Raw genomic sequence first — 27,570 nt, forward strand, 5'->3', positions numbered from 1 at the left:
CTTTACTGAGAACATTGAGGAAAGAAAGCAAATACAATGTTAGCATTCATATCGAGAGGACTAGCAAAGCAAAACAAGGATGTGATGCTAAGGGTTCTCACGGCATTGGTTCATCTGCACTCGGGGTACTGTGAGCAATTTGGGCCCCTTATCTAAGAAATGATGTGCTGGCATTAGAGAGCAAGTTCACAGAATGATTCCGGGAATGAAAGGGTTAACATATGAGGAGTATTTGACGGTTCTGGGCCTCTACTCACTGGTGTTTCGAAATATGGGGAGGGGGCAGGATCTCACTGAAACCTATTGAATATTAAAAGGGCTAAACAGAGTGGATGTGGAGAGGATGTTTCCTATCGTGGGGAGTTTAGCACCAGAGGGCACAGCCTTATAACAGAATGATGTCCATTTAGAACAGAGATGAGATGGAATTTCTTCCACCAGAAGGTGGTGAATCTGTGGAGTTCATTGCTATAGATGGCTGTGGAAGCCAATTCATTGGGTATATTTGAAGTTGAGGTTGAGCTTAGTCAGGGAATCAAAGGTTACGGGGAAAAAGCAGGAGAAAGGTTGACAGGGATAATAAATCAGCCATAATGGAATGGTATAAAAAGACTCAATGGGCTGAATGGCTTAATTCAGCTGTTATGTCTTACGGTTTTATTGTTTATTCTGTGCTCTCCCTCAAAAATAAATAAAAATAAATTCAGTTTATGGTGGGTGTTCACAGTGAATACAAGAAACAGAACAGAATCAATGAAAGACCACACCCAACAGGACGAATAAACAACCAATGTGCAAAAGGCGCAAACTGAGCAATTATGTCTAAATTTGTTTATTTGTCTAAATTTGTGATGTCTAAATTTGGAGAAAATTAGAAGTGTTGTATTTGACTCTTCTATTAATTTTGAAAAGACATGGAGACCATGTATTCAGTATTTTCATATGATGTAATTTGACCCTGTTCCAATCCTATTTGTTTTCTCGGTTTTGATTATACATATGTTGAGAGGATCGGAGTTGGCGACACCGATGATTTTGTACTTTTTTAATGGATACTATAAACAGCCCATTATTTAATATATTTTTTTTCCTTTTCGTTTTTTTCTCCTTTTTTTCTCTTTATTAGTGTTAGGTTGTTAGATTAGTTTTTCTTAGGGTTAATTTTTTTTCTTTTTCTCTTTTCTGTTTTTTTTATATATGATATATCTAGTTTTGTTCTGTTTATATGATATTTGTATCATTCATGATTTGGGAAGACTTAACTATATTGTAATTATTGCTTGTGTATCCTTTCATGTTCAGTTTAACTTTGAAAGTTTGTAATCCCACTATCTATGTATTAATCTTATCATGTTGATATTAATAATAATAATAATAATGAGATCGAAAAAGAACAAACTGAGCAAATACAGAAAGAAATAATAAATAAAGAAGGTTACAGGGAGAAATCAGGAGAATGGGGTTGAGATGATAATAAGCCAGCCATGATGAATTGGCAGAGCAGACTCGATGGGCCAAAAAGGCCTAGTTCTGCTCCTAAGTTTTATAGTCTTCTTGGAAATGAAAAACCTGCAGCTGCTGGAAATCTGGGTTATCATTCCAGCTCAACATCCTTTCCATTTCATTATTTATATTTCCGTTTGCCTATTTAGGGCATTTGGTCCTTGTGCTGACTCACAGAGATTTCCAATCTCCCATTTTACTGTAACCAATCCCCTTGCACTGGGGTGTACAGTATCCTGGGGGGCACGACCAGGCCAGAGGCTGAGATGATTTCACCAGTTGGGGAGTCCCAGTAAATTCTAGCTTAAGGGTTCATGGAAAATTATTCTCGCAGAGTGCACTAATTGTCTGCAGTTGTCTAACCCAAAGTGTTATGGATCACTGGGGGAATTTAAGGAAGATGCAGATGAACTTTGAACCATTGGTTGATTGGATGTGTAATAAACTGAGAAAGAGAGAAAGATGATGATTGGATATGTAATAAACTGAGAGCAAGAGATGATGATTGGATGTGTAAATGTGAGGCTGCCAAGATGAAGTGATAATCTGGGTTAGGATGATTGTTCTGGATTCCCAACATCTGTAGAATCTTTGTGTTTAGAATAAAGTCATCTTTGTGTTCGTAAATTTTTCATTTTAAGTTTAGTTTTCTTTAGGGGAGAGACGACTGGACAATGACAAAGACAACTTTGAAAGAGGAAATGAAGACAAGTTCACTATCGAAGCACCCAACCTTGGACGTCTGAAGAAAATTACCATTGGTCACAATGGCAAAGGTTCCTCAGCCGGGTGGTTTCTGGACAAGGTACCTTGTGTTTCGCCAGAAATAAAAGGGCCAACATTCACAGCAAGCTTCTCATTACTTTCTTGTTCTTATTATGACTTTTGACCTTTACGTTGTTTAGTGTGACCAACGTCTCTCAAGAATAAAGGGAATACTTGCTGGGAATACAGGTCCACAAACCCTTGAAAATAGTGTCAAGGTAGATAGGTTTGTAAAGAACGCTTTAGACACATTGGCCTTTATCAATCAAAATATTGAGTACAGGAGTTGGGATGTTATGTTCAAGTTGTATAAGATATTGGTGAGGCCTAATTTGGAGGATTATGCACAGTTCTGATCACCTACCTACAGGAAAGATGTCAATAAGATTGAAAGAGTGCAGAGAAAAGTTACAAGGATGTTGCCAGGATTTGAGGACCTGAATTATAGGAAAAGGACGAGTAGGTAGAGCGTAGGAGAATGAGGGGAGATTTGATAGCGGTGTACAAAATTATGAGAGGTATACACGAGGAAATCTACAGATGCTGGAAATTCAAGCAACACACACAACAAATGCTGGTGGAACGCAGCAGGCCAGGCAGCATCTATAAGGAGAAGCGCTGTCGACATTTTGGGCTGAGACCCTTCGTCAGTCCTGTCGAAGGGTCTGGGCTCGAAACGTCAACAGCGCTTCTCCTTATAGATGCTGCCTGGCCTGCTGTGTTCCACCAGCATTTTTTGTGTGTGTTGTTATGAGAGGTATAGATAGGATAAGACCATAAGACATGGAAGCAGAATTAGGCCATCTGGCCCATCGCGTCTGCTCCACCATTCAATCATGGCTGATCCTTTTTAAAAATTTCTTCCTTAATCCCAGTTCTCGGCCTTCTTCCCATAACCTTTGATGCCATGTCCAATCGAGAACCTATCAATCTCTGCCTTAAATACACCCAATGACCTGACTTCCACAGCTGCATGAGGCAAAAAATCCACAAATTCACCACCCTCTGACTAAAGAAATTTCTCCGCATCTCTGTTTTGAAAGGCTGTGTCCTCTTGTCTGAGACTCTCCCACCACGGGAAACATCCTTTCCACATCTAGGGTAAATGCAGGTAGACTTTTACCACCAACATTGGGTGAGACTACAATTAGGTTTAAGGGTGAAAGGTGAAAAGTTTCATGAAGAAGCATCTTGACCTGTAACGTCAGCTGTTTGTTCATTTCCATAGATGCTGCCTGACCAACATTTTGTGTGTGTTGCTTTGAATTTCCAGCATTTGCAGATTTTCTCTTGATTTTGAAAAGTGAAATGTTTAAGGGGAACATGAGAGGGAACTTCTTTACTCAGGGGGTGGTGGGAATGTGGAACAAGCTGCCAGGGGAAATTTCTCTTTCTTTTTTTCTCCAGGCCTGCTGAAGGGTCTCGGCCCGAAACGTCAACTGTACTCTTTTCCATAGATGCTGCCTGGCCTTCTGAGTTCCTCCAGCGTTTTGTGTGTGTTGCTTTGATTTCCAGCATCTGCAGATTTTCTCTTGTTTGTCTGGGGAAGTGTTGAATGTGGAGTTGATTTCAATGGTTTAAAGAAGTTTGGATAGGTACATGGATGGGAGGGGTATGAAGCGCTATGGTCTCGGTGCAGATAGATGGGACGGCAGAATAATGGGTTGGCATGTACTAGATGGGCTGAATGGCCTGTTTCTGTGCACTAGTGTTCTATATCTCTATGTCTGGCACAGCATGGTATGGATTTGGGTAATTCACATTACAGCACACAAGATTATCTTACCTATTATCTGTCTCTTCTCCTTTCGAAGGGACGTTCTGTAGACAAACTTCTCAAAATGGAGTTGCATGTCAAACAAGAACATGTCACTTATTGTCCACTCTGGAGCAATCCCCCTCATGTTCCCCTTAAAGATTTCACCTTTCACCCTTAACCCATGACCTCTAGTTGTAATCTCAGTGGAAAAAGCCTGCTTCCATTTACCCGATCTCTACCCCTCATAATTTTGTATCCCTCTATCAAATCTGCTCTCATTCTCCTCCCCTCCAGGGAATAAAGTCCTAACCTATTCAACTTCTGCCTGTAACTCAGGTCCTCAAGTCCCAGCAACATCTTTGTAAATGTTTTATACTTTCTTTCAAACTTTTTTACATCTATCCTGTAGAACTGCACATAATACTCCAAACAAGGCCTCACCAACATCTTATACAACAATTATTTCCCAGCTATATGAGTGCATTAGTTCACTGGAAGTTCTTTCTGAGGGCAGGATATCTCGTTCAAATTAATTATCATTCAACTGTTTGTGAATACAGACAGACAAAGCAGAGTTCCTCCACTGAAAATATCACCAAAGCACAGAGCACAATGCACAAATAGCTCATATGATTATAAATGCAGAAAAACATATAAAAAGAAAAATAATATAGTAGAGATCCCAGAATGGCATGAGTGCAGATGGTCCTGGTCCAGCTCGTTCTTCTACCAAGTGAACACTAGAGGGCAGCAATACTGGAGATTCTGAGTTAGTTACTGTATTTGTATCAGCAAACTGGTGAGTCCAATTTCTGAACCCTCAACCTGTCCAAAAGACATTATGTCTTTCGTTCATTCTCATGTTCAGTCTTAGATTTAGTTAGAAGCTAACATGACCCAGTGTGGACAAAGGAGAGGCAGTGAATTTCAATTACTTGGATTTTCAGAGGTGTTTGATAAGGTGTCTCACATGAGGCTGCTTAACAAGATAAAATCCTATGTTGTTACAGGAAAGCTACTGGCATGGATAGAGGAATGGATGACAGCAGGAGGGAGTGAGCGGGAATAAAGGGGGCCTTTTCTAGTTGGCTGCCAGTTACTGGTGGTGTTCCTCAGGAGTCAGTATTGGGACCATTACTTTTTACATTGTTTGCCATTGATTTAGATAATGGAATTGATGGCTTTGTGGCAAAGTTTACAGATGTTATGATGATAACTGGAGGGGTACGTAGTGCTGAGGAAGCAATGTGATTGCAGCAGAACTTAGACAAATTGAAAGAATGGGCAAAAAAGTGGCAGATGGAATACAGTGCTGGGAAATGTACAATAATGCGTTTTGGTAAATGCATTCTGGAGCCTTCCCCATGAGTGGGTGTAGCCGCAAGTCAGTGAAGGTTTGAGGTCAGAGTTTTCCTTCTCCAAGATGAGCTGCCACCATAGCTGACAAGTCTCATCTGCTCAAAGATGCCAGTAATCCGCCTTTGCCCTTTCTTCTATTAGTAGAAATGGTTCTGCCAGGCTTAGTACTAAGATGGGCAATTGTGGTGAATTGTCTGTGGACTATACCCAAGTCAATTGGCTCCTGTTTACCCTTTGGAGAGGTACGGTTGTACATTTGAACGATGATGGGCAACTTTGGTGAACTGTCTGTGCCCTGTTACACTGTCGGCTTCTGCTTTCTACTTTCCAGGTAATCATTGATGACATTGGAAATAAAACAGTGGTGGAGTTCCCTGTAAACCGATGGTTTGCAGTGGATGAAGATGACGGTAAAATTCAACGTGACATTTTAGTTGGAGGAAGTCAAACAACAGGTGAGAACTGACTTTTGACATTCTTGTAGCACTTATTTACAGAAAAGCAGATCTTTAATTTAAAAGTTTAATCATCTTTTAATTTTCTGAGGGCTCAGGGAGAAGTTGGTCACTGCTTAAAGACTTATTTGTTTTATTTGTCACATGTACATCAAAACATCAAAACCTGCAGAGAAATGTGACGCTTGCCTAAATGACCAGCCCAGTCTGAGGATGTGCAGGGGGATATCCAAAATGTAGCCAAGCTGATGGTTTATTAGTTTATTATTGTCACATGTACTGAGAGATGGTGAAAACCTTGTCTTGTGTACTGCTTATACAGATCAGACCATTACTCAGTGCGTTGAGTAAAACAGTAACAGAGTGCTTTGTCGAGCACATCGGCTCCATCTGCAAAAAGTGAAATTTTGCAGTGGCCAACCATTTTAATTCCAATCCCCTTTTCAACATGTCAGTCCATGGCTGCCTCTTCTGTTATGATGAGACCATCCATATTCTGTCTGGGTTTCCTCCTGCCTAATGGCATGAACATCAATTTCTCCAACTTCCAGAAATTTTCCCCTTCCCCTTTCCTCTTCCTCAATTTCCCTCTCTAGCCTCTTTCTTCTCCTCACCTGCCTATCATCTTCCCCTGGTGCCCATCTGCCTTCCCTTTCTCCTATCGTCCACAGTCCTCTGCAGCCCTTTACCTTTCCCACCCACCTGGTCTCACTTATCACCTTCCAGCTTGACCTCCTTACCCTTCCACCAACTTCTTCCTGGCATCTGCCCCCTTCCTTCCCAGGCCTGATGAAGAGTTTCAGCCCGAAACATTGACAGTTCATTCATTTCCATAGATGCTGCTTGACCTGCTGAGTTCCTCTGCTATTTTGTGTGTTGCTCAGAACACAGAGCAAAGTGTAACAGCTACGGAGAATGATTAGCGCACAGATGAATATGCAGAAAATGGAGGGATGTGGACCCTATACCATGCAAGACTCTGCAGATGCAGGAAACCTAGAGCAACACACACAAAATGCTGGAGGAACTTAACAGGTCAGACAGTATCAATGGAAATAAATAAACATTTAATGTTTCAGGCTGAGGCCCTTCATCAAGACTGGAAAAGAAGGAGAAAGAAACCAGAATGGGGGGGGGGGGAATGACTGACAAACTTGTCGCTGATAGGTGAGACTAGGTGATTGGGAAGGTGGATGGGTAGAGGAGGGGGATAAAGTAAGAAGCTGGAAGGTGATAGGTGGAAGAGGTAAAGGTTGAAGAAGAAAGAATCTAATAGGAGAGAAGAGTGGATCATGGGAGAAAGAGAAGAAGGGGACCAGAGGGAGGTGATGGGCAGGTGAGGAGAATGGAGGGGGTAATAGCGGAGTCAGAATGGGGAATGGAAAAAGAAGGAGAGAAGGGGTAGAAATTACTAATAGTCAGAGAAATTAATGATCATAGAATGATTTGATTGGATTGGTGAACTTACTACAGCTCAGTCTCTGTGATCGTTTCCCATTTTTATATCATCCTCGTATGATTTTACAGGGATTGTTTACAATGTTTCCGTTGTAACTGGGAACATCAGAGGAGCTGGGACCAACTCCAAAGTGCACATCATCCTCCATGGATCGAAAGGTCTTAAAAACAGCGGGAAGATCTTCCTGGAAGGAGGGCAGTTTGAGCGTGGATTGACAGACATATTTAACGTGGAGATCGCTGCTCTCTTGAGCCCCCTCAGCAGGGTCACCATTGGTCACGACAACGGTGGAGTCAGTTCAGGGTGGTTCTGTGAAAAGGTCTGTTTGAAAGTGGATTAACGTGGAGATTGCGGCTCTCCTCACCACTGGCTGCAATAACAGCGTATTGGAGAGCATTTGGGAAGCATGTGGAAGCTTTAGAGGAGGAACAGAGGGGATTTACCAGGATGTTATTTGAATTATAGAATATGTCTTATGAGAATATCTTATCAGGATATGTTGAGTGAGTTAGGGCTTTTCTCTTTGGAGTGGAGGAGGGTGAGAGGTGGTTTGATGGGGATGTACAAGATGCTTATAGGCTTAGATCGAATGGACAGCCAGAGACTTTTTTCCCAGGACAGAAATGGCTAACGTGAGGTGTCATCATTCTAAAGTGATTGGAGGAAAGTGTAGGGGGATGTCAGAGGTGAGTTTTCACATAGAGAGTGATGGGCGTGTGGAACATGTTGCCGGAGTGATGGTAGAGGCAGATACATTAGGGACATTTAAGAAACTCTTAGATAGGCACGTGGATGATAGAAAATTGGAGAGCTACGTGGGAGGGAAGGGTTAGATTGATCTTGGAGTAGGTCAGAGGTCAGCACAACTTTGTGAGCCAAAGCGCTCATGCTTTGCTGTAATGTCTTAGGTTTTCTATTCTAGAATGCTAAAATGAACATTGTCATCTTCAGAATGAATTAGATGGGCTGAAGAACCTGTTTCTGTACTGTGATGTTCTATGACATGACTGGATCTAGTACCTGAGTGACATTTCAAGTGACAACTTATAAAATGCTTTAAATTAACAAAGGCACAAGAAATTCTGCAGATGCTGAAAATACAAAGCAACATACACAAAACGCTGGAGGAACTCAACAAGTCAGGCAGCATCCATGGAAATGAATAAACACTTGCCATTTCAGGCCGAGACCCTTCATCAGGACCGGAAAGGAAGGGGGGAGATGGGAGATGCCAGAATAGGAAGGTGGGAAAAGGAGAAAGAGGAGAAACTAGAAGGTGAAGCCAGCTGGTGGGGTATGGGCAGTGAAGAAAAGAAGCTGGGAGGTAATGGCTAGAAAAGTAAAGGGCAGAAGATGGGAACCAGAGTGCCAGAACAGTTAGTGGAGAGGTTGTGGAGGCAGATGTTGGTAAGACCACAGACAAAGTCAGGAATCGAGAAGTTGAGCATGGTGTGACTAGTGTTCTGAGCTGTGTATATTTCAATGCAGGAAGTATCTAGGAAAGGTAGATGGGCTCAGGCCATGGATCAACAGCTGGAATTGTGATGTTGTAGCCAGTAGTGAGATGGTGCAGGAGGGGCAGGACTGGCAGCTCAGTATTCTGGGGTTCCATTGTTTTAGACACAACAGAGCGGGAGGGATTAAAGGAGAAGGGATGGCATTACTAGTCAGGGGAAATGTCACGGCAGTGCTCTGTCAGGACAGACTGGAGAACTTGACTAGTGAAGCATTATAGTGGAACTGAGTAATAAGCAAGGTATGACCAAGTTAATGGAACTATATAACAGACCACCCAGCAGTCCATGGGATTTAAAGGAACAAAATTTTAAAGAGATTGCAGACTGTTGCAAGAAACATAAGGTTGTTAACTTTCCACATGTGATTTTAACTTTCCACATATTGACTGGGAATCCCATACTGTAAAAGGACTAGAAGGGATAGAGATTGTTCAATGTATTCAGGAAAGTTTTCTTAATCAGTACGTAGAAGTCCCAACTATAGAGCGCGATACCAGTTCTCCTATTAGAGGATGAGACAGGACAGGTAGGAGAGGGGAACGCTTTGCATCTAGTGGTCATGATCCATTAGTTTCAAAGTGAATATGCAAAAATATAGGTCTGATTCTAAATTGGAGAAAGTCCAACTTTGATGGTATCAGAAAGGATGTGGCAGGTGTGGCTTGGGACAAGCTGTTTTCTGGCGAACATGCTCTTGGTAAGTGGGAGGCCTTCAAAATCAATTTTTTAGAATACAAAGCTTGCATGTGTCTGTCAGAATAAAAAGTAAAAGATAGTAGGTGTTGGGAACCTTGGTTTCAAGAGAAACCAAGAAATTTCTTAACCTTGGTTAAGAAACAAAAGGAGGTTCATAGCAGGTTCAGGGAGCTAGTTTTAAGGTGCTTGGAAGTAGGTACAGAGGAGATGTCAGAGGTAAGTTTTTCACACGGTGAAGATAGTCAAGACAGATACAATAGGATCTTTTAAGAGCCTCTTAGATAGGTACAAACGATTCAAACGAGAGGACATGATTTGAGAGTTAGGGGGCAGAAGTTTAAGGGAAACACGAGGGGGTATTTCTTTACTCAGAGAGTGATAGCTGTGTGGAATGAGCTTCCTGTAGAAGTAGTAGAGGCCAGTTCAGTTGTATCATTTAAGGTAAAATTGGATAGGTATATGGACAGGAAAGGAGTGGAGGGTTATGGGCTGAGTGCGGGTAGGTGGGACTAGGTGAGATTAAGAGTTCGGCACGGACTAGGAGGGCCGAGATGGCCTATTTCCGTGCTGTGATTGTTATATGGTTATATGGTTACATGTAGCTTAGAAAAATAGAGGGCTATGCAGTAGGTAAATTTTAGGCAGTTTCTAGAGTAGGTTACATGGCTGATACAACATTGTGGGCCGAAGGGCCTGTAATATGCTGTAGATTTCTATGTCCTATTACCGGAAGTTTGAACATGAACATCGATTTCTTGAACTTCTGGTAATGCCCCCCACCCCCTTCACCATTTCCCATCCTCTTTTCCCTCTCTCACATTATTTCCTTACCTGTCCATCACATCCCTCTAGTGCTCCTCTCCCCTTTTCTTTCTTCCATGGCCTCTGTCCTCTTCTATCAGATTCCCCCTTCTCCAGCCCTGGATCTCTTTCATCAATCAACTTCCTAGCTCTTTACTTCATCCCTCCCCCTCCAGATTTCACCTGTCACCTTGTGTTCCTCTCTCCCCTCACCCCACCTTTTAAATGTACTCTTCAGTTTATTTTTCCTATCCTGCCGAAGCATTTTGTGTGTTTTGTTTGGATTTCCAGCATCTGCAGATTTCCTCTTGTTTGTGAGTGGAACATGAGGGGAAACTTCTTCACTGAGAGGATCATGAGAGTGTGGAATGAACTGCCCGCACAAGTGGATAGGAAAGTCACAAGTGAGAGAAGATCTGCAGATGCTGGAAATCCAAACAACACACACAAACTGCAGGAGATAATCAGCAGGCCAGGCAGCATCTGTGGAAAAGAGTACAGTCAACGTTTTGGGCCAAGACCCTTTGGCAGGACATGTACAGATACATGGACTGTGCAGGTATGGAGGGCTTTGGCCCTGCTGCAGGCCAATGGGAACAGTTTAAATGTTTCAGCATGGACGAGATGGGCAAATGGGCCTGTCTCTGTGCTGTACTTCTCTGTACTCTAAGTAATCTGATAGGAGAGGAGTGCCATCTCGTCCATGCTGAAACATTTAAACTGTTCCCATTGGCCTGCAGCAGGGCCAAAGCCCTCCATACCTGCACAGTCCATGTATCTGAACATGATCCTGATGAAGGGTCTGGTCCCGAAACGTTGACTGTTGGCTCATTTCCATAGGTGCTGCCTGGCCAGCACCTTCAGTGTGGTGCTTTATTTCAGTTCGATGTAAGTTGTATATAGTTCTGTGATCTTGGAGACATTTCCGAACATTTGCCAATGATGTGCTGTGTGAGCTTGCTTGCAGCAGAATGGGAGTTGACTGTCGTGTTGGATTCACACAGGTCGTTGTTTACTGCCCGTTCACTGGGATCGAGCAGACCTTCCCCTGTCGCAAGTGGCTGGACGAAGATGAAGGAGATGGACTCATTGAACGTGAACTATATGAAATGGTTTCACTGCGACAAAAGAGACAGAAAAGTATGTGCTTGTTTTCTGAATTAAACAAAACTGTTACGATCCAATGGAAATAAAGACCGCTAGAATGGTTCTGATTGTTCAGTCAAGCAGGCCACTGGGCATTTGGAAGTCCCCCTTCAGCAATGTTTTCTTTTCTTTATTTAGAGATACAGAACAGAATAGGCCCATTGGGCCCAGCAGCCCCCGATTTAACCCTAGGCTAATCACGGGACGATTTACAACGACCAATTACCTACTATGTGTGGGAAGAGACCGGAGCAACAGAGGAAAGCCATGCACACACAGGAAGCACGAACAAACTTCTTTCAGAGGTTGCTGGAATTGAACTCTGAACTCCAGTGTCCCCAGCTGTATTAGCATTGGGCTGACTGCATCGTTTCCCTGGCATCCATTCTCAATATAAGCCCAGTGGGTTGATTGCTGATTACTAAGAAGGGAAATGATAGCATAGTGTTAGTGTAAGCTTTGCAGTACCAGCAAACCAGTTCAATTCCTGCCACTGTCTGTAAGGAGTTTATATATTCCCCCCCAGTGACCCTGTAGGTTTCCTCAGGGTGTTCTGGTTTCCATCCTTGTTTCCTCACAGACATACGGGATGGGTCAGTAAGCTGTGAACTCACTGTGTCTCCCAGTGACAGTGCATGTTTCCTCACAGACGTACGGGACGGGTCAGTAAGCTGTGAACACACTGTGACTCCCAGTGACGGTGCATGTTTCCTCACAGATGCACGGGACGGGTCAGTAAGCTGTGCACACACTGTGTCTCCCAGTGACGGTGCATGTTTCCTCACAGATGCACGGGACGGGTCAGTAAGCTGTGAACTCACTGTGTCTCCCAGTGACGGTGCATGTTTCCTCACAGACGTACGGGACAGGTCAGTAAGCTGTGAACACACTGTGTCTCCCAGTGACGGTGCATGTTTCCTCACAGACGTACGGGACGGGTCAGTAAGATGTGAACACACTGTGTCTCCCAGTGACGGTGCATGTTTCCTCACAGACGTACGGGACGGGTCAGTAAGATGTGAACACACTGTGTCTCCCAGTGACGGTGCATGTTTCCTCACAGACGTACGGGACGGGTCAGTAAGCTGTGAACACACTGTGTCTCCCAGTGACGGTGCATGTTTCCTCACAGACGTACGGGACGGGTCAGTAAGCTGTGAACACACTGTGTCTCCCAGTGACAGTGCATGTTTCCTCACAGACGTACGGGACGGGTCAGTAAGCTGTGAACACACTGTGTCTCCCAGTGACAGTGCATGTTTCCTCACAGACGTACGGGACGGGTCAGGAAGATGTGAACTCACTGTGACTCCCAGTGACGGTGCATGTTTCCTCACAGACGCACGGGACGGGTCAGTAAGATGTGAACACACTGTGACTCCCAGTGACAGTGCATGTTTCCTCACAGACGTACGGGACGGGTCAGTAGGCTGTGAACACACTGTGTCTCCCAGTGACCGTGCATGTTTCCTCACAGACGCACGGGACGGGTCAGTAAGCTGTGAACTCACTGTGACTCCCAGTGACGGTGCATGTTTCCTCACTGACGTACGGGACGGGTCAGTAAGCTGTGAACACACTGTGTCACCCAGTGACAGTGCATGTTTCCTCACAGACGCACGGGACGGGTCAGTAAGCTGTGAACACACTGTGTCACCCAGTGACAGTGCATGTTTCCTCACAGACGCACGGGACGGGTCAGTAAGATGTGAACACACTGTGTCTCCCAGTGACGGTGCATGTTTCCTCACAGATGCACGGGACGGGTCAGTAAGCTGTGAACTCACTGTGTCTCCCAGTGACGGTGCATGTTTCCTCACAGACGTACGGGACGGGTCAGTAAGATGTGAACACACTGTGTCTCCCAGTGACGGTGCATGTTTCCTCACAGACGTACGGGACGGGTCAGTAAGCTGTGAACACACTGTGTCTCCCAGTGACGGTGCATGTTTCCTCACAGACGTACGGGACGGGTCAGTAAGCTGTGAACACACTGTGTCTCCCAGTGACGGTGCATGTTTCCTCACAGACGTACGGGACGGGTCAGTAAGCTGTGAACACACTGTGTCTCCCAGTGACAGTGCATGTTTCCTCACAGACGTACGGGACGGGTCAGTAAGCTGTGAACACACTGTGTCTCCCAGTGACAGTGCATGTTTCCTCACAGACGTACGGGACGGGTCAGGAAGATGTGAACTCACTGTGACTCCCAGTGACGGTGCATGTTTCCTCACAGACGCACGGGACGGGTCAGTAAGATGTGAACACACTGTGACTCCCAGTGACGGTGCATGTTTCCTCACAGACGCACGGGACGGGTCAGTAAGATGTGAACACACTGTGACTCCCAGTGACAGTGCATGTTTCCTCACAGACGTACGGGACGGGTCAGTAGGCTGTGAACACACTGTGTCTCCCAGTGACCGTGCATGTTTCCTCACAGACGCACGGGACGGGTCAGTAAGCTGTGAACACACTGTGACTCCCAGTGACGGTGCATGTTTCCTCACTGACGTACGGGACGGGTCAGTAAGCTGTGAACACACTGTGTCACCCAGTGACAGTGCATGTTTCCTCACAGACGCACGGGACGGGTCAGTAAGCTGTGAACACACTGTGACTCCCAGTGACAGTGCATGTTTCCTCACTGACGTACGGGACGGGTCAGTAAGCTGTGAACACACTGTGACTCCCAGTGACGGTGCATGTTTCCTCACTGACGTACGGGACGGGTCAGTAAGCTGTGAACACACTGTGTCTCCCAGTGACCGTGCATGTTTCCTCACAGACGCACGGGACGGGTCAGTAAGATGTGAACACACTGTGACTCCCAGTGACGGTGCATGTTTCCTCACAGACGTACGGGACGGGTCAGTAAGCTGTGAACTCACTGTGACTCCCAGTGACCGTGCATGTTTCCTCACAGACGCACGGGACGGGTCAGTAAGCTGTGAACACACTGTGACTCCCAGTGACGGTGCATGTTTCCTCACTGACGTACGGGACGGGTCAGTAAGCTGTGAACACACTGTGACTCCCAGTGACAGTGCATGTTTCCTCACAGACGTACGGGACGGGTCAGTAAGCTGTGAACACACTTTGTCTCCCAGTGACAGTGCATGTTTCCTCACAGACGTACGGGACGGGTCAGTAAGATGTGAACACACTGTGACTCCCAGTGACGGTGCATGTTTCCTCACAGACGTACGGGACGGGTCTGTAAGCTGTGAACACACTGTGACTCCCAGTGACAGTGCATGTTTCCTCACAGACGTACGGGACGGGTCAGTAAGCTGTGAACTCACTGTGACTCCCAGTGACAGTGCATGTTTCCTCACTGACGTACGGGACGGATCAGTAAGCTGTGAACACACTGTGTCTCCCAGTGACCGTGCATGTTTCCTCACAGATGCACGGGACGGGTCAGTAAGCTGTGAACTCACTGTGACTCCCAGTGACGGTGCATGTTTCCTCACAGACGCGCGGGACGGGTCAGTAAGATGTGAACACACTGTGACTCCCAGTGACAGTGCATGTTTCCTCACAGACGCACGGGATGGGTTAGTAACTTGTGGACATGCTACGTTTGCTCCGGAAGCATGGCAACACTTGCGGGCTGCCCTCTGCCACCTTTGTCTGTGCTGGTGGCAGACACAAATGACACATTTCACTGTGTGTTTCGATGTACACGTGACAAATAAAACTAACCTCTATCATTAAAGTGGACAAGAGAAAGAACTCCAGCGCAAGGTCACTTCCAGCATCTCCAGAGGTCATGAATTCAGCCTTGCCCTTTACCTCCACAGGAAGAGCGTGTCCAGGCTTATTCTGTACCCTTTAATGGCAGCTTGGCCTTCACCTGCAGGGCAGAGGGAGGTGTGTTACGAAGAACACCACGAAATGTCTGTGGATTATCATGGTGAAATAATTCACTGTCTGAATCTGAGTTTTACCATTTCAAGAGGACTAGAGAATATAAGAGCAGGATGTAATGTCAAGGCTTTATAAGACATTGGTCAGACTGCATTTGTGTACTGTGAGCAGTTTTGGGTCTCTTATCTGGGAAAGGATGTGCTGACATTGGAGAGGGTCCAGAGGAGCTTCACAGGAATTATTCCAGGAACAAAAATGTTAACATTTGAGGAATGTTTGACGGCTCTGGATCGTACTCACTGTAGTTTAGAAGAATGCTGGCAGAATCTCATTGAAACCTATTGAATATTGAAAGGCCAAGACAGTGTTGATGTGGAGAGGATGTTTCCTATAGTGGGGGAGTCTAGGACCAGAGGACAAGGCCTCTGAATAGAGGGATGTCCACTTAGAACAGAGATGTGGAGGAATTTCTTTAGCCAGAGGGTGATGAATCTGTGGAATTCATTGCCACAGACAGCTGTGGAGGCCAAGTTATTGGGTACATTTAAAGCAGAGGTTTTAGTCATGGGGTTCTGGTGGTGAAGAGACAAGATGTGTGGGCCAGTGTTCCTTAAAGAGTGGGTGATAAGTAGATGGAGGGCCATTTCAGCAATAGAAATGCTGTGCTTAATGAGACTGAAGTGGTGTACCAAAAAACTGAAGATGTTCTTCCCGGACAACTCTTGTTAGATTCCTATTGATGCAATAGGTGGCGGTGCAAACTGCTTTTGGTGCACTGGGTGCTGTCAAACTGTGCCTTTGGTGAACGTGTGGAGCGTTCCTTTACCCTAGCAGAACCAAGTTGGTCCTTGTACCTTGCCTGCCAGGACTTAGTGCAATTTTACAAAACCTTGGAAACCAAACCTGGATTTCCAGCCTCTGCAGAATCTCTGGTGTTTAAAGAGAGAAATAGTCCTGCTAAAAGGTCTTGAAAAGTTGACTGTACTCTTTTCCGTAGGTGTTGGCTGGCTGCTGAGTTCCAACATAGAAAATAGGTGCAGGAATAGGCCATTCGACCTTTCGAGCCTGCACCTCCATTCAGTATGATCATGACTGACCATCCAACTCAGAACCCTGTACCTGCTTTCTCTCCATACCCCCTGATTCCTTTAGCCACAAGGGCCATATCTAACTTCCTCTTAAATATAGACAATGAACTGGCCTCAACTGTTTCCTGTGGCAGGGAATTCCACAGATTCACCACTGTCTGTGTGAAGAAGTTTTTCCTCATCTCAGTCCTAAAAGGCTTCCCCTTTATACTTAAACTGTGACCCCTCGTTCTGGACTTCCCCAACATCGGAAACAATCTTCCTGTATCTAGTCTGTCCAATCCCTTTAGAATTTTATATGTTCCCCCCTCAATCTTCTAAATTCCAGTGAGTATAAACCTAGTTGATCCAGTCTTTCTTCATATGAAAGTCCTGCCATCTCAGGAATCAATCTGGTGAACCTTCTCTGTACTCCCTCTATGGCAAGAATGTATTTCCTCAGATTAAGGGACCAAAACTGCACACAATACTCCAGGTGTGGTCTCACTGCAGAACCTTAGTACTGTACAACTGCAGTAGAACCTCCCTGCGCCTGTACTCGAATCCTCTTGCTATGAATGCCAACATACCATTTGCCTTTTTCACCGCCTGCTGTACCTGCATGCCCACCTTCAATGACTGGTGTACAATGACACCCAGGTCTCGTTGCATCTCCCCTTTTCCTAATCGGCCACCATTCAGATAATAATCTGTTTTCCTGTTCTTGCAACCAAAGTGGATAACCTCACATTTATCCACATTAAATTGCATCTGCCATGAATTTGCCCACTCACCTAACCTATCCAAGTCACCCTGCATCCTCTTAGCATCCTCCTCACAGCTAACACCGCTGCCCATCCGCAGACTTGGAGATGCTGCATTTAATTCCCTCATCTAAATCATTAAATCATTAATATATATTGTAAACAACTAGAGTGCCAGCACTGAGCCTTGCGGTACCCCACTAGTCACTGCCTCCCAATCTGAAAAGGTCCCATTTATTTCCACTCTTTTCTTCTTGTCTGCCAGCCAATTCTCTATCCACATCAATACCACACCCGCAAAACCGTGTGCTTTAAGTTTGCACACTAATCTCCCGTGTGGGACCTTGTCAAAAGCCTTTTGAAAATCCAAATATACCACATCCACTGGTTCTCCCCTATCCACTCTACTAGTTACATCCTCAAAAAATTCTATAAGATTCATCAGACATGATTTTCCTTTCGCAAATCCATGCTGACTTTGTCCGATGATTTCACCACTTTCCAAATGTGCTGTTATCACATCTTTGATAACCGACTCTAGCATTTTCCCCACCACCAATGTCAGACTAACTGGTCTATAATTCCCCGGTTTTTCTCTCCCTCCTTTTTTAAAAAGTGGGGTTACATTAGCCACCCTCCAATCCTCAGGAACTAATCCAGGATCTAAAGAGTTTTGAAAAATTATCACTAATGCATCCACTATTTCTTGGGCTACTTCCTTAAGCACTCTGGGCTGCAGACCATCTGGCCCTGGGGATTTATCTGCCTTTAATCCCATCAATTTACCTAACACCACTTCACTACTAACATGTATTTCCCTCAGTTCCTCCATCTCACTAGACCCTCGGTCCCCTACTATTTCCAGAAGATTATTTATGTCCTCCTTAGTGAAGACAGAACCAAAGCAGTTATTCAATTGGTCTGCTATGTCCTTGTTCCCCATGATCAATTCACCTGTTTCTGACTGTAAGGGACCTACATTTGTCTTAACCAATCTTTTTCTTTTCACATATCTATAAAAGCTTTTACAGTCAGTTTTTATGTTCCCTGCCAGCTTTCTCACATAATCTTTTTTCCCTTTCCTAATTAAGCCCTTTGTCCTCCTCTGCTGGACTCTGAATTTCTCCCAGTCCTCAGGTGTGCTGCTTTTTCTGGCTAATTTGTATAATTCTTCTTTGGAATTGATACTATCCCTAATTTCCCTCGTCAGCCATGGGTGCACTACCTTCCCTGGTTTATTCTTTTGCCAAACTGGGATGAACAATTGTTGTAATTCATCCATGCGATCTTTAAATGCTTGCCATTGCATATCCACCGTCAACCCTTTAAGTATCATTTGCCAGTCTATCTTAGCTAATTCACATCTCATACCTTCAAAGTTACCCTTCTTTAAGTTCAGAACCTGTGTTTCTGAATTAACTATGTCACTCTCCATCTTAATGAAGAATTCCACCATATTATGGTCACTCTTACCCAAGGGGCCTCATACAACAAGATTGCTAACTAACCCTTCCTCATTGCTCAATACCCAATCTAGAATGGCCTGCTCTCTAGTTGGTTCCTCGACATGTTGGTTCAGAAAACCATCCCGCATTCATTCCAAGAAATCTTCTTCCTCAGCACCCTTACCAATTTGGTTCACCCAATCTATATGTAGATTGAAGTCACCCATTATAACTGCTGTTCCTTTATTGCACGCATTTCTAATTTCCTGTTTAATGTCATCCCCAACCTCACTACTTCTGTTAGGTGGCCTGTACACAACTCCCACCAGTGTTTTCTGCCCCTTAGTGTTATGCAGCTCTACCCATATCAATTCCACATCCTCCAGGCTAATGTCCTTCCTTTCTATTGCATTAATCTCCTCTCTAACCAGCAACGCTACCCCACCTCCTTTTCTTTCCTGTCTATCCCTCCTAAATATAGAATATCCCTGGATGTTGAGCTCCCATCCTTGGTCACCCTGGAGCCATGTCTCTGTGATCCCAACTATATCATATTCATTAATAACTATCTGCACATTCAATTCATCCACCTTGTTACGAATGCTCCTCGCATTGACACACAAAGCCTTCAGGCATGTTTTTACAACACTCTTAGCCCTTATACAATTATGTTAAAAAGTGGCCGTTTTTGATTTTTGCCCTGGATTTGCCTGTCTGCCACTTTTACTTTTCACCTTACTACTTTTTGCTTCTACCCTCATTTTACACCCCTCTATCTCTCTGCACTTGTTCCCATCCCCCTGACACATTAATTTAAATCTTTCTGAACAAAAGTAGCAAACGCTCCCCCTAGGACACTGGTTCCAGTCCAGCCCAGATGCAGACCGTCCTGTTTGTACCGGTCCCACCTCCCCCAGAACTGGTTCCAATGCCCCAGAAATTTGAATCCCTCCCCCTTGCACCATTTTTCAAGCCACGTATTCATCTGAAGTATCCTCCTATTTCTTCTCTGACTAGCACATGGCACTGGTAGTAATCCAGAGATTATTACCTTTGTGGTCTTACTTTTTAGTTTATCTCCTAACTCCCTAAATTCACCTTGTAGGACCACATCCCATTTTTTACCTATATCGTTGGTACCTATGTGCACCACAATCACATGGTCACCCTCCCATTCCAGAATGTCCTGCAGCCGTTCAGAGACATCCTTGACCCTTGCATCAGGGAGGCAACATACCATCTTGGAGTCTCGTTTGCGGCCGCAGAAATGCCTATCTATTCCCCTTACAATCGAATCTCCTATCACTATAGCTCTCCCACTCCTTTTCCTTCCCTCCTGTGCCGCAGAGCCACCCATGGTGCAATGAACTCGGCTGCTGCTGCCTTCCCCTGATGAGACATCTCTCCCAACAGTATTGAAAACAGTATATCTGTTTAGGAGGGAGATGACCCCAGGGGACTCTTGCACTACCTGCCTACTGTTATGCTGTCTAGTGGCCACCCCTTCCCTTTCTGCCTGTGTAGCCTTTACCTGTGGTGTGGCCAACTCACTGAACGTGCTATTCACGACTTTCTCAGCATCACGGATGCTCCAGTATGAATCCAATCGCAGCTCCAGCTGCTCAATGCGGTCTGCCAGAAGCTGCAGCTGGACACACTTCCTGCACACATAGTCGTCAGAGACACTGGAAGTATCCCTGATTTCCCAAATACTGCTGGATGAACAAACCTGTGGGCCAATCTCAGCTGTCATGACCTACCCAATATTTGCCTCAACTTTTGAAATATTCTCCTTCAAAAGGAACCTACCCGGCCTTACCTCACTTGGAGTGAAGCTCGTCCTCAGCCTCTGGAGGCAAAGCCTTCCTACTCTGTCTCCCTCTACTCCATCGCCTGCTACAACCTCGTCCTCTAGCACTTTGTGTGTGTTGCTCAGATTTCCAGCGTCTGCGCGTTTTCTCTTGTTTGTGAACAGAGAAACGTTAGTTTTAATTCTCAGAAAAGATAGGGAGATAGATGATAAGGATAGAATGTCTGTGTGAGGGTAGTGAGCAGGGTAGCCCTGAGGATGACATGAGCTAATGACAGCAGTTCAATAGATGACAGGACAAACAGAGACAAACAGAGACAAACCATCTCAGAAAGGAGGGCAGAGGGCCTCAGGCAGGTAGATGTTCCTGGTAGAGCTAGGGTTTCCAACAGAGACCCCTTGCTTAATGCTATTGGTCCATGGTATTAAAAGCTGGGAAACCCTGCACTAGAAGGACATCCAGTTAGAACAGAAATGAGGAGGAAGGTCTTGTCAGAGGGTGTTGAATCTGTGGAATTCATTACCACAGATGACCGTGGAGGCCAAGTCAGTGAGTATATTTGAAGCAGACTTTAATAGATTCGTGATTAGTAAGGGTTTCAAATGTTATAGGGAGCAGGCAGGAGAATAGGGTTGAGAGGGATAATAAATCAGCCATGATGGGGTTTCAGAACAGATTCAATGGGCTGAATGGCCCAATTCTGTACCTAACTGTTATGGTCTTATGGGATTTTATAATCAGTGTATATGTTAGGACTTGAAAAGGCTGAGTTGTAGGCATTTTTCAGGGTGGAAATGGCTCATAAAAGAGGGCATATTTGTAAAGTGATCAGACAAAAGTATAGAGGGATATCAGAGGTAGGATTTTTTACACAGAGAGTAGTGGTTTTTCCAGGGATGGTGGCAGAGGCAGATAACTTAGGAACATTTAAGGAACTCTTAGATAGTCACATGGATAATCAAAAAATGGAGGGTTATGTGGGCGAAAGGGTAGGTATATCTTAGAGTAGGTTATATAGTTGGCACTGCATTGTGGGCCGAAGGGCCTGTACTGTGTTGTAATGCTCTATATTCTATGTTCTCCTGAATAACATCCATCATAACAGACAGACAGACATACTTTAACGAAATCCAATTCCCTTGGGATCAATAAAGTATGTCTGTCTGTCTGGCTGTCATTAGTCTTACTCTCTCTTCGAGGTACAGTACGGTAACAGACTTTCTGGCCCAATTAGATCAATAAGCTACTAACCTGTACATCTTTGGACTGTGTGTGGAAACCGGATCACTTGGTGGGAAACCCATGCGGTCAAGGGGAGAGTGTACAAAGTCCTTACAGACAGTGGCAGGAAGCAAACGCTGGTTGCTAGTGCTGTTTAGCGTTACACAAATCGCTATGCCACCGTATCACCACATGTTCCATCAGTCCATACCTAACCGCACCTGACATTGGCATGTACACATGTCACCGATCATATCACAAATAGCTCCCTCTGTTTGGAACTAGAGCATCCGTGGTCACTGTGGATCTGGACCAGCGATATTAAGAATGCCGGAACGGATGCCAATGTCTTTCTGCAGCTGTATGGTGACAAAGGAAAATCAGACGAGATGTGTCTGGACAACAACTCAGACAACTTTGAAACTGGCCAAACAGATAAGTTTATGGTGGGTGGAACGATTCTGGTCATTCTGCAAAAGTCCATTGATCTGTCATACCGTCTCTGTATCTGTGGCCCTCCTTACACCATTTTTCTCAACTTTCCCATAACCCTGGCAAGTTTTTTAACACAAAGGTGGTGTTTCTTTTATCAGGCTCCAGATTGCAGCAACTGCGGTCTCCTATGCCTATAAGATATAAAACAGAATTAGGCCATTCAGCCCATTGAGTCTGCTCCACCATTCCATCATGGCTGATCCAGGATCCCACTCAACCCCATACATCAGCCTTCTGGCCATATCCCTTGATGCCCTGACCAATCAGGATTCTATTAACTATCACTTTAATATACCCACAGACTTGACCTCCACCACAGTCTGTGGCAGAGCATTCCACAGATTCACTATTCTCTGGCTAAAAAAATTCCTCCTTACCTCTGTTCCTAAGGGTCACCCCTCAATTGTGAGGCTGTGCCCTCTAATTCTGGATAGCCCCACCAGAGGAAACATTCTCTCCATATCCACTCGATCTAGTCTTTTCAATAATCAATAGGTTTCAATGAGATCCCCCCTGCCCCCACATCCCTCTAAATTCCAGTGAGGACAGGCCTAATGCTGCCAAATGCTCTGCATATGTTAACCCTTTCATCCTTGGAATCATTCTTGTGAACCTCTGGACTCTCTCCAATGACAATATATCTTTTCTGAAATAAGGAGCCCAAATCTGTTGACAATACTCCAAGAGCAACTTGACTAGTGTCTTATAAAGCTTCAGCATTATCTCCTTGTTTTTATATTCTATTCCTCTTGAAATAAATGCCAACATTGCATTTGCCTTCCTTACTACAGACTCAACCTGTAAATTAACCTCCCAGAACTCTTGCATGAGGATTCCACGGTCCCTCTGCACCTCGGATATTTGAATTTTCTCCCCATTTAGATAATAGTCTGCACTATTGTTCCTTTTACCAAAATGTATTATCATACATTTCCCAACACTGCATTCCATCTGACATTCTTTTGTCCATACTTCCAACTTGTCTAAGTCCTGCAATTGCATTGCTCCCTCAGCACTACCTACCCCTCCACCTATCTTCATATCATCCGCAAACTTTGCCACAAACCCATCAATTCCATGATCTAAATAATTGACAAACAATGTGAAAAGCAGCGATCCCAATACCAACCCCTGAGGAACACCACTAGTTACTGGCAACCAACTAGAAAAGGTCTTTTTTATTCCCACTCTCTCTCTCTCCAGCCTGTCAGCCATTCCTCCATCCATGCCAGTATCTTTCCTGTAATGCCATAGGATTTTATCTTGTTAAGCAGCCTCATGTGAGGCACGTTATCAAACGCCTTCTGAAATTCCAAGTTAATGACATCAGTCATCTTCCCTTTGTCCACCATGCTGTTACTTCCTTGAAGAATCCTAACAGATTTGTCAGGCAAGATTTCCCTTTACAGAAACCATGCTGACTTTGACTTATTTTATCATTAGTCTCCAATTACCCCAGAACCTTGTCCTTAATAATGGACTCCAACATTTCCCCAACCACCGAGGTTAGGCTAACTGGCATATAATTTCCTCTCTTCTGCCTTCCTCTCTTCTTAAAGGGTGGAGTGACATTTACAATTTTCCAGCCCTCCAGGACCATGCCAGAATCAAGTGATTCTTGAAAAACCATGACCAATGTATCTGTTAACTCTTCAGCAACCTCTCTCAGGACTCTGGGATGTAGTCCATCTGGTCCAGGTGACTTATCCGCCTTAAGACCTTTGAGTTTGCCTAGCACTTTTTCCTTTGTAATAGTAATGGCACTCACTCCTGCTCTCTGACACACATGGACCTCTGGTGTAAAAATAGTGTCTTCCACAGTGAAGACTGATGAAAAGTGCTTATTGTTGATCTGCCATTTCTTTGTTCCCATTACAATCTCACCAGTATCATTTTCCAATGGTCCAATAACAACTCTCACCTTCCTTTTACTCTTTATATAACTGAAAAAACTTTTAGTATCTTGCTTTATATTATTGGCTAGTTTGCCCTCATATTTCATCTTTTCCTTTCTTATAGATTTTTTAGTTGCCTGTTGTTTGATTTTAAAAACTTCCCAATCATCCAACTTCCCACTCACTTTTGCTACCTTTTATGCACTTTCCTTAGCTTTTATGTGGTCCTTAGCTTCCTTTGTCAGAATGGTTGCCTGGCCCTGCCATTTGAGAACTTCTTCCTCTGTGTGACACATCTATCCTGCACCTTGTGAACTATTCCCAGAAACTTCAGCTACCTCTGTTCTGCCTTCATCCCTGCCAGCATCCTCCTCCAATCCACCTGGGCAGCCTCCGCTTTCATACCTCTATAATTCCCTTTATTCCATTGTGATATTGATACATGTGAGTTATGCTTCTCTCTCTCAAATTGCAGAATTAATTCAATCATATTATGATCACTGCTCCTAAGGGTTCCTTTCCATTAAGCTCTCTAATAAGATCTGGGTTATTACACAACGCCCAATCTCAGACAGCCTTTGCCCAAGTAGGCTCAAGCACAAGCTGTTCAAAAAAGCCATCTCGTAGGCATTCAACAAATTCCCTGTTTTGTGATCTGACACCAACCTGATTTTCTCAATCCCCTTGCATATTGAAGTGCCCCATTACAATTGTGTCATTACCCTTATTACGTGCCTTTTCCAGCTCCCTTTACAATCTCAACCCCATATCTTGGCTACTATTTGGAGGCCTATATATGATTCCCATTATGGTTTTTTTTACCTGTTCAATTTCTTAACTCCACCCACAAAGGTTCAACATCCTCTGATCCCATGTCACTTCTTTCTAAAGATGTATTTCCATCTCTTACCAACAGAACCACACCACCACTTATGCCTTCCTGCCAGTCCTTTCGATATAAAATTCCTTTGATGTTAAGCTCCCAATTCTGGCCTTCTTTCAGCCACGACTCAGTGATACCCACAACATCATACAGACCAATCTCTAATTGCTCTAAGAGTTCATCCACCTTTTTCCAAATGCTATTTGCATTTAAATACAGCACCTTCAGTCCTGCATCAAACACTTCTTAAATGTTAACTCTGTCATTTCTGGGATAATTCCTGTGAACTTCCTCTGGACCCTCTCCAACATTTTTAGACAAGGCACCCAAAGCTGCTCTGAATGGTTGGTGCACTTTGGCCAATGCCTTGTAAAGCCTCAGCATTTGTATTCTCTTCTGAAATTTATCAGTGAAGGTCCCACACCACCAGTTTCAGGAACAGTTATTATTCCTCAACCATCTGGCTCCTGAACCAGTGTGGATAATTTCACTCACCTCAACACTGAACTGACTCCCCAACATACAGACTGGCTCTGAAGAGCTCTACAACACATGTTGTCAGTATTTATCACTTATTTATTTGTTTGCTTGTCTTTCGACTCAAGCTGGTAAAGCCTGAGTACGGGCAGAGCCAAGCATACTCATTTGTCAATTGTTAGGAACTTCTGGATTATTCTAATGGTGTTTAGTACTGTGGCTTTTTGAAGAGTTACATACATTGCATAAACTCTTCTTGGGCTTCCAACCGGGTACAGGTGTCGATTTTAACCGACATTTCGATGACAAACTCCACCATTCTCATCAGGGATGATGCCTATCGGTACGTCTAACCTGTCGGTATAAATACTAAATTCCTGTCATCCATCCTTCCTTTTTGGATAGTCTTCAAACTATTAGATTTCTACTGTACCACCTTGTTTAAGATTGTATTCCATTTCTTTCTTAGAGTGAGACCTTGGTTTTTGTCTAGATTCTTATTCCCTAGTCTTATTTAAAGGCTTCCTTCACCAGATGGTCCCAAAAGCCACTGGCATGTCACAGTAGTTTTATTTTATCAAAGTCAATCCCATGGCCATTGCAAATGCAATGTTCTGCTACAGCCAATTTCTCCAGGTAATCCAAGTGGATACACCTCCTGTGCTCCTTGATGTGGGTTTCCACTGTCTGGCCGATATATGCTGCTCCACATTCACAGGGAATCCTGTAAACACCAGCCGTCCTGGGTCCCAGGTCAGCTGTGATCTGCATAAGCTGTGACTTCAGCTTCTTTACTGATTTGTCGATGGTAATAATCCAACAATTACAATGGAAATGGAGAAGAATGGTTGCCACCCGTTCCTGGACATTCTAATACGACAGAAACCAGACAGTATCCTCTGACGTGGCATCTATCATACCGACCTATACCTCAATAATAGCCACCATCAAGCCTCCTAGCGTAGAGTGGTTCTTTCTACTTTGATTAACCATGTGAGAACTATTTTGACCTGGAGAGTCTCCCAGAGGAAATAAGACAAATACGCACGATGTTCCCACAGAATGACTACAAGGTGAAGGAAATCAATCTGGCCCTTAAAAAGGCCGACGGGAAAACCAGGAAACCTAACAATGAGGAGGAACCCATCACTACCACCTGCCTTCCATATATTTCCACGGCTTCTGGAAGGATCGCCAGGACCATAAAGAAATACCAGATTAATACCATCCACAAACCTGTAAGGAAACTCAAGTCACAGCTTATGCAGATCACAGCTGAGCTGGGACCCAGGACGGCTGGTGTTTACTGGTTCCCTGTGAATGCAGAGCAGTGTATATCGGCCAGATGGGACGCACAGTAGAAACTCGCATCAAGGAGCATAGGAGGTGTATCCGTTTGGGTTACCCGGAGAAATCGGCGATATCTGAACACTGCATTTGCAATGACCATGGGATTAACTTCGATGGCACAAAACTGCCATGTGAATGGCTTTTGGGACAGCCAGGTAAAGAAAGCCATTGAAATAAAACACTCTGTGTAAGAACTGGAAATCAATAGTAAACAAGGTGGGACCACAGTAACCTGATTGGTTAAGGACAAACCAATCAGGTGGACGGGAGACAGGATTTTCGTATACATTTTATACTAACAGACTATCCCAGATGTATCTCATTGAAACATTGGTTGAAATCAACACCAATACCCAGCTGGAAGCCCGATAAGAGTTTTACGTCTCATATACACTGGGAAAGCACTAGATCCTTTCTCATTTACATACATATTAACTTGTGGGCCTAATTGTTTAAAGCTAATGTGTGGTGACTTTGGGATGATGTTAGTTATAGATATTATTATTGGGACAATGTTTACACTGTTCATGTTCCATAGTATTTCAATTTCCACTTTTAATTTGGCATATTTCTGGTGTTCTTCACTTACTAATTTCTGTCTGTTATGTGTGTTTGGAATGGTAATAAGTAAATTGTTCTTGCTTATTAATCACATAATATTATATCAGCATGGTTATTATAGATTGCCCTAACTGTAATAACGGATTGATTGTAATATGATTTGTCGGACTCTGACTTTAAAACTGAATCAGACTTGTGTTTATAATAAGGTATGGTGTCTTTTGTAAGTTTGTATTTTAAAGCAAGATTTTGGTGAATGATGTTTTCC

General features: G+C 44.1%; 1 protein-coding gene across 1 annotated transcript in view; it reads left to right on the forward strand.

Moving 5' to 3' along the window:
• The window catches only part of loxhd1b (lipoxygenase homology PLAT domains 1b), a 388,496-nt gene that overhangs the window by 150,411 nt on the left and 210,515 nt on the right, over window positions 1–27,570 (forward strand). The window contains exons 12-16 of the mRNA XM_059989781.1: window positions 2,160–2,308; window positions 5,718–5,841; window positions 7,369–7,619; window positions 11,319–11,454; window positions 21,927–22,087. Coding sequence (XP_059845764.1) covers window positions 2,160–2,308; window positions 5,718–5,841; window positions 7,369–7,619; window positions 11,319–11,454; window positions 21,927–22,087 — 821 coding nt within the window. The remainder of the gene's footprint in view (window positions 1–2,159; window positions 2,309–5,717; window positions 5,842–7,368; window positions 7,620–11,318; window positions 11,455–21,926; window positions 22,088–27,570) is intronic.

Source organism: Hypanus sabinus, chromosome 14 (assembly GCF_030144855.1).
Source record: "Hypanus sabinus isolate sHypSab1 chromosome 14, sHypSab1.hap1, whole genome shotgun sequence".
Taxonomy (NCBI): Eukaryota; Metazoa; Chordata; class Chondrichthyes; order Myliobatiformes; family Dasyatidae; genus Hypanus; species Hypanus sabinus.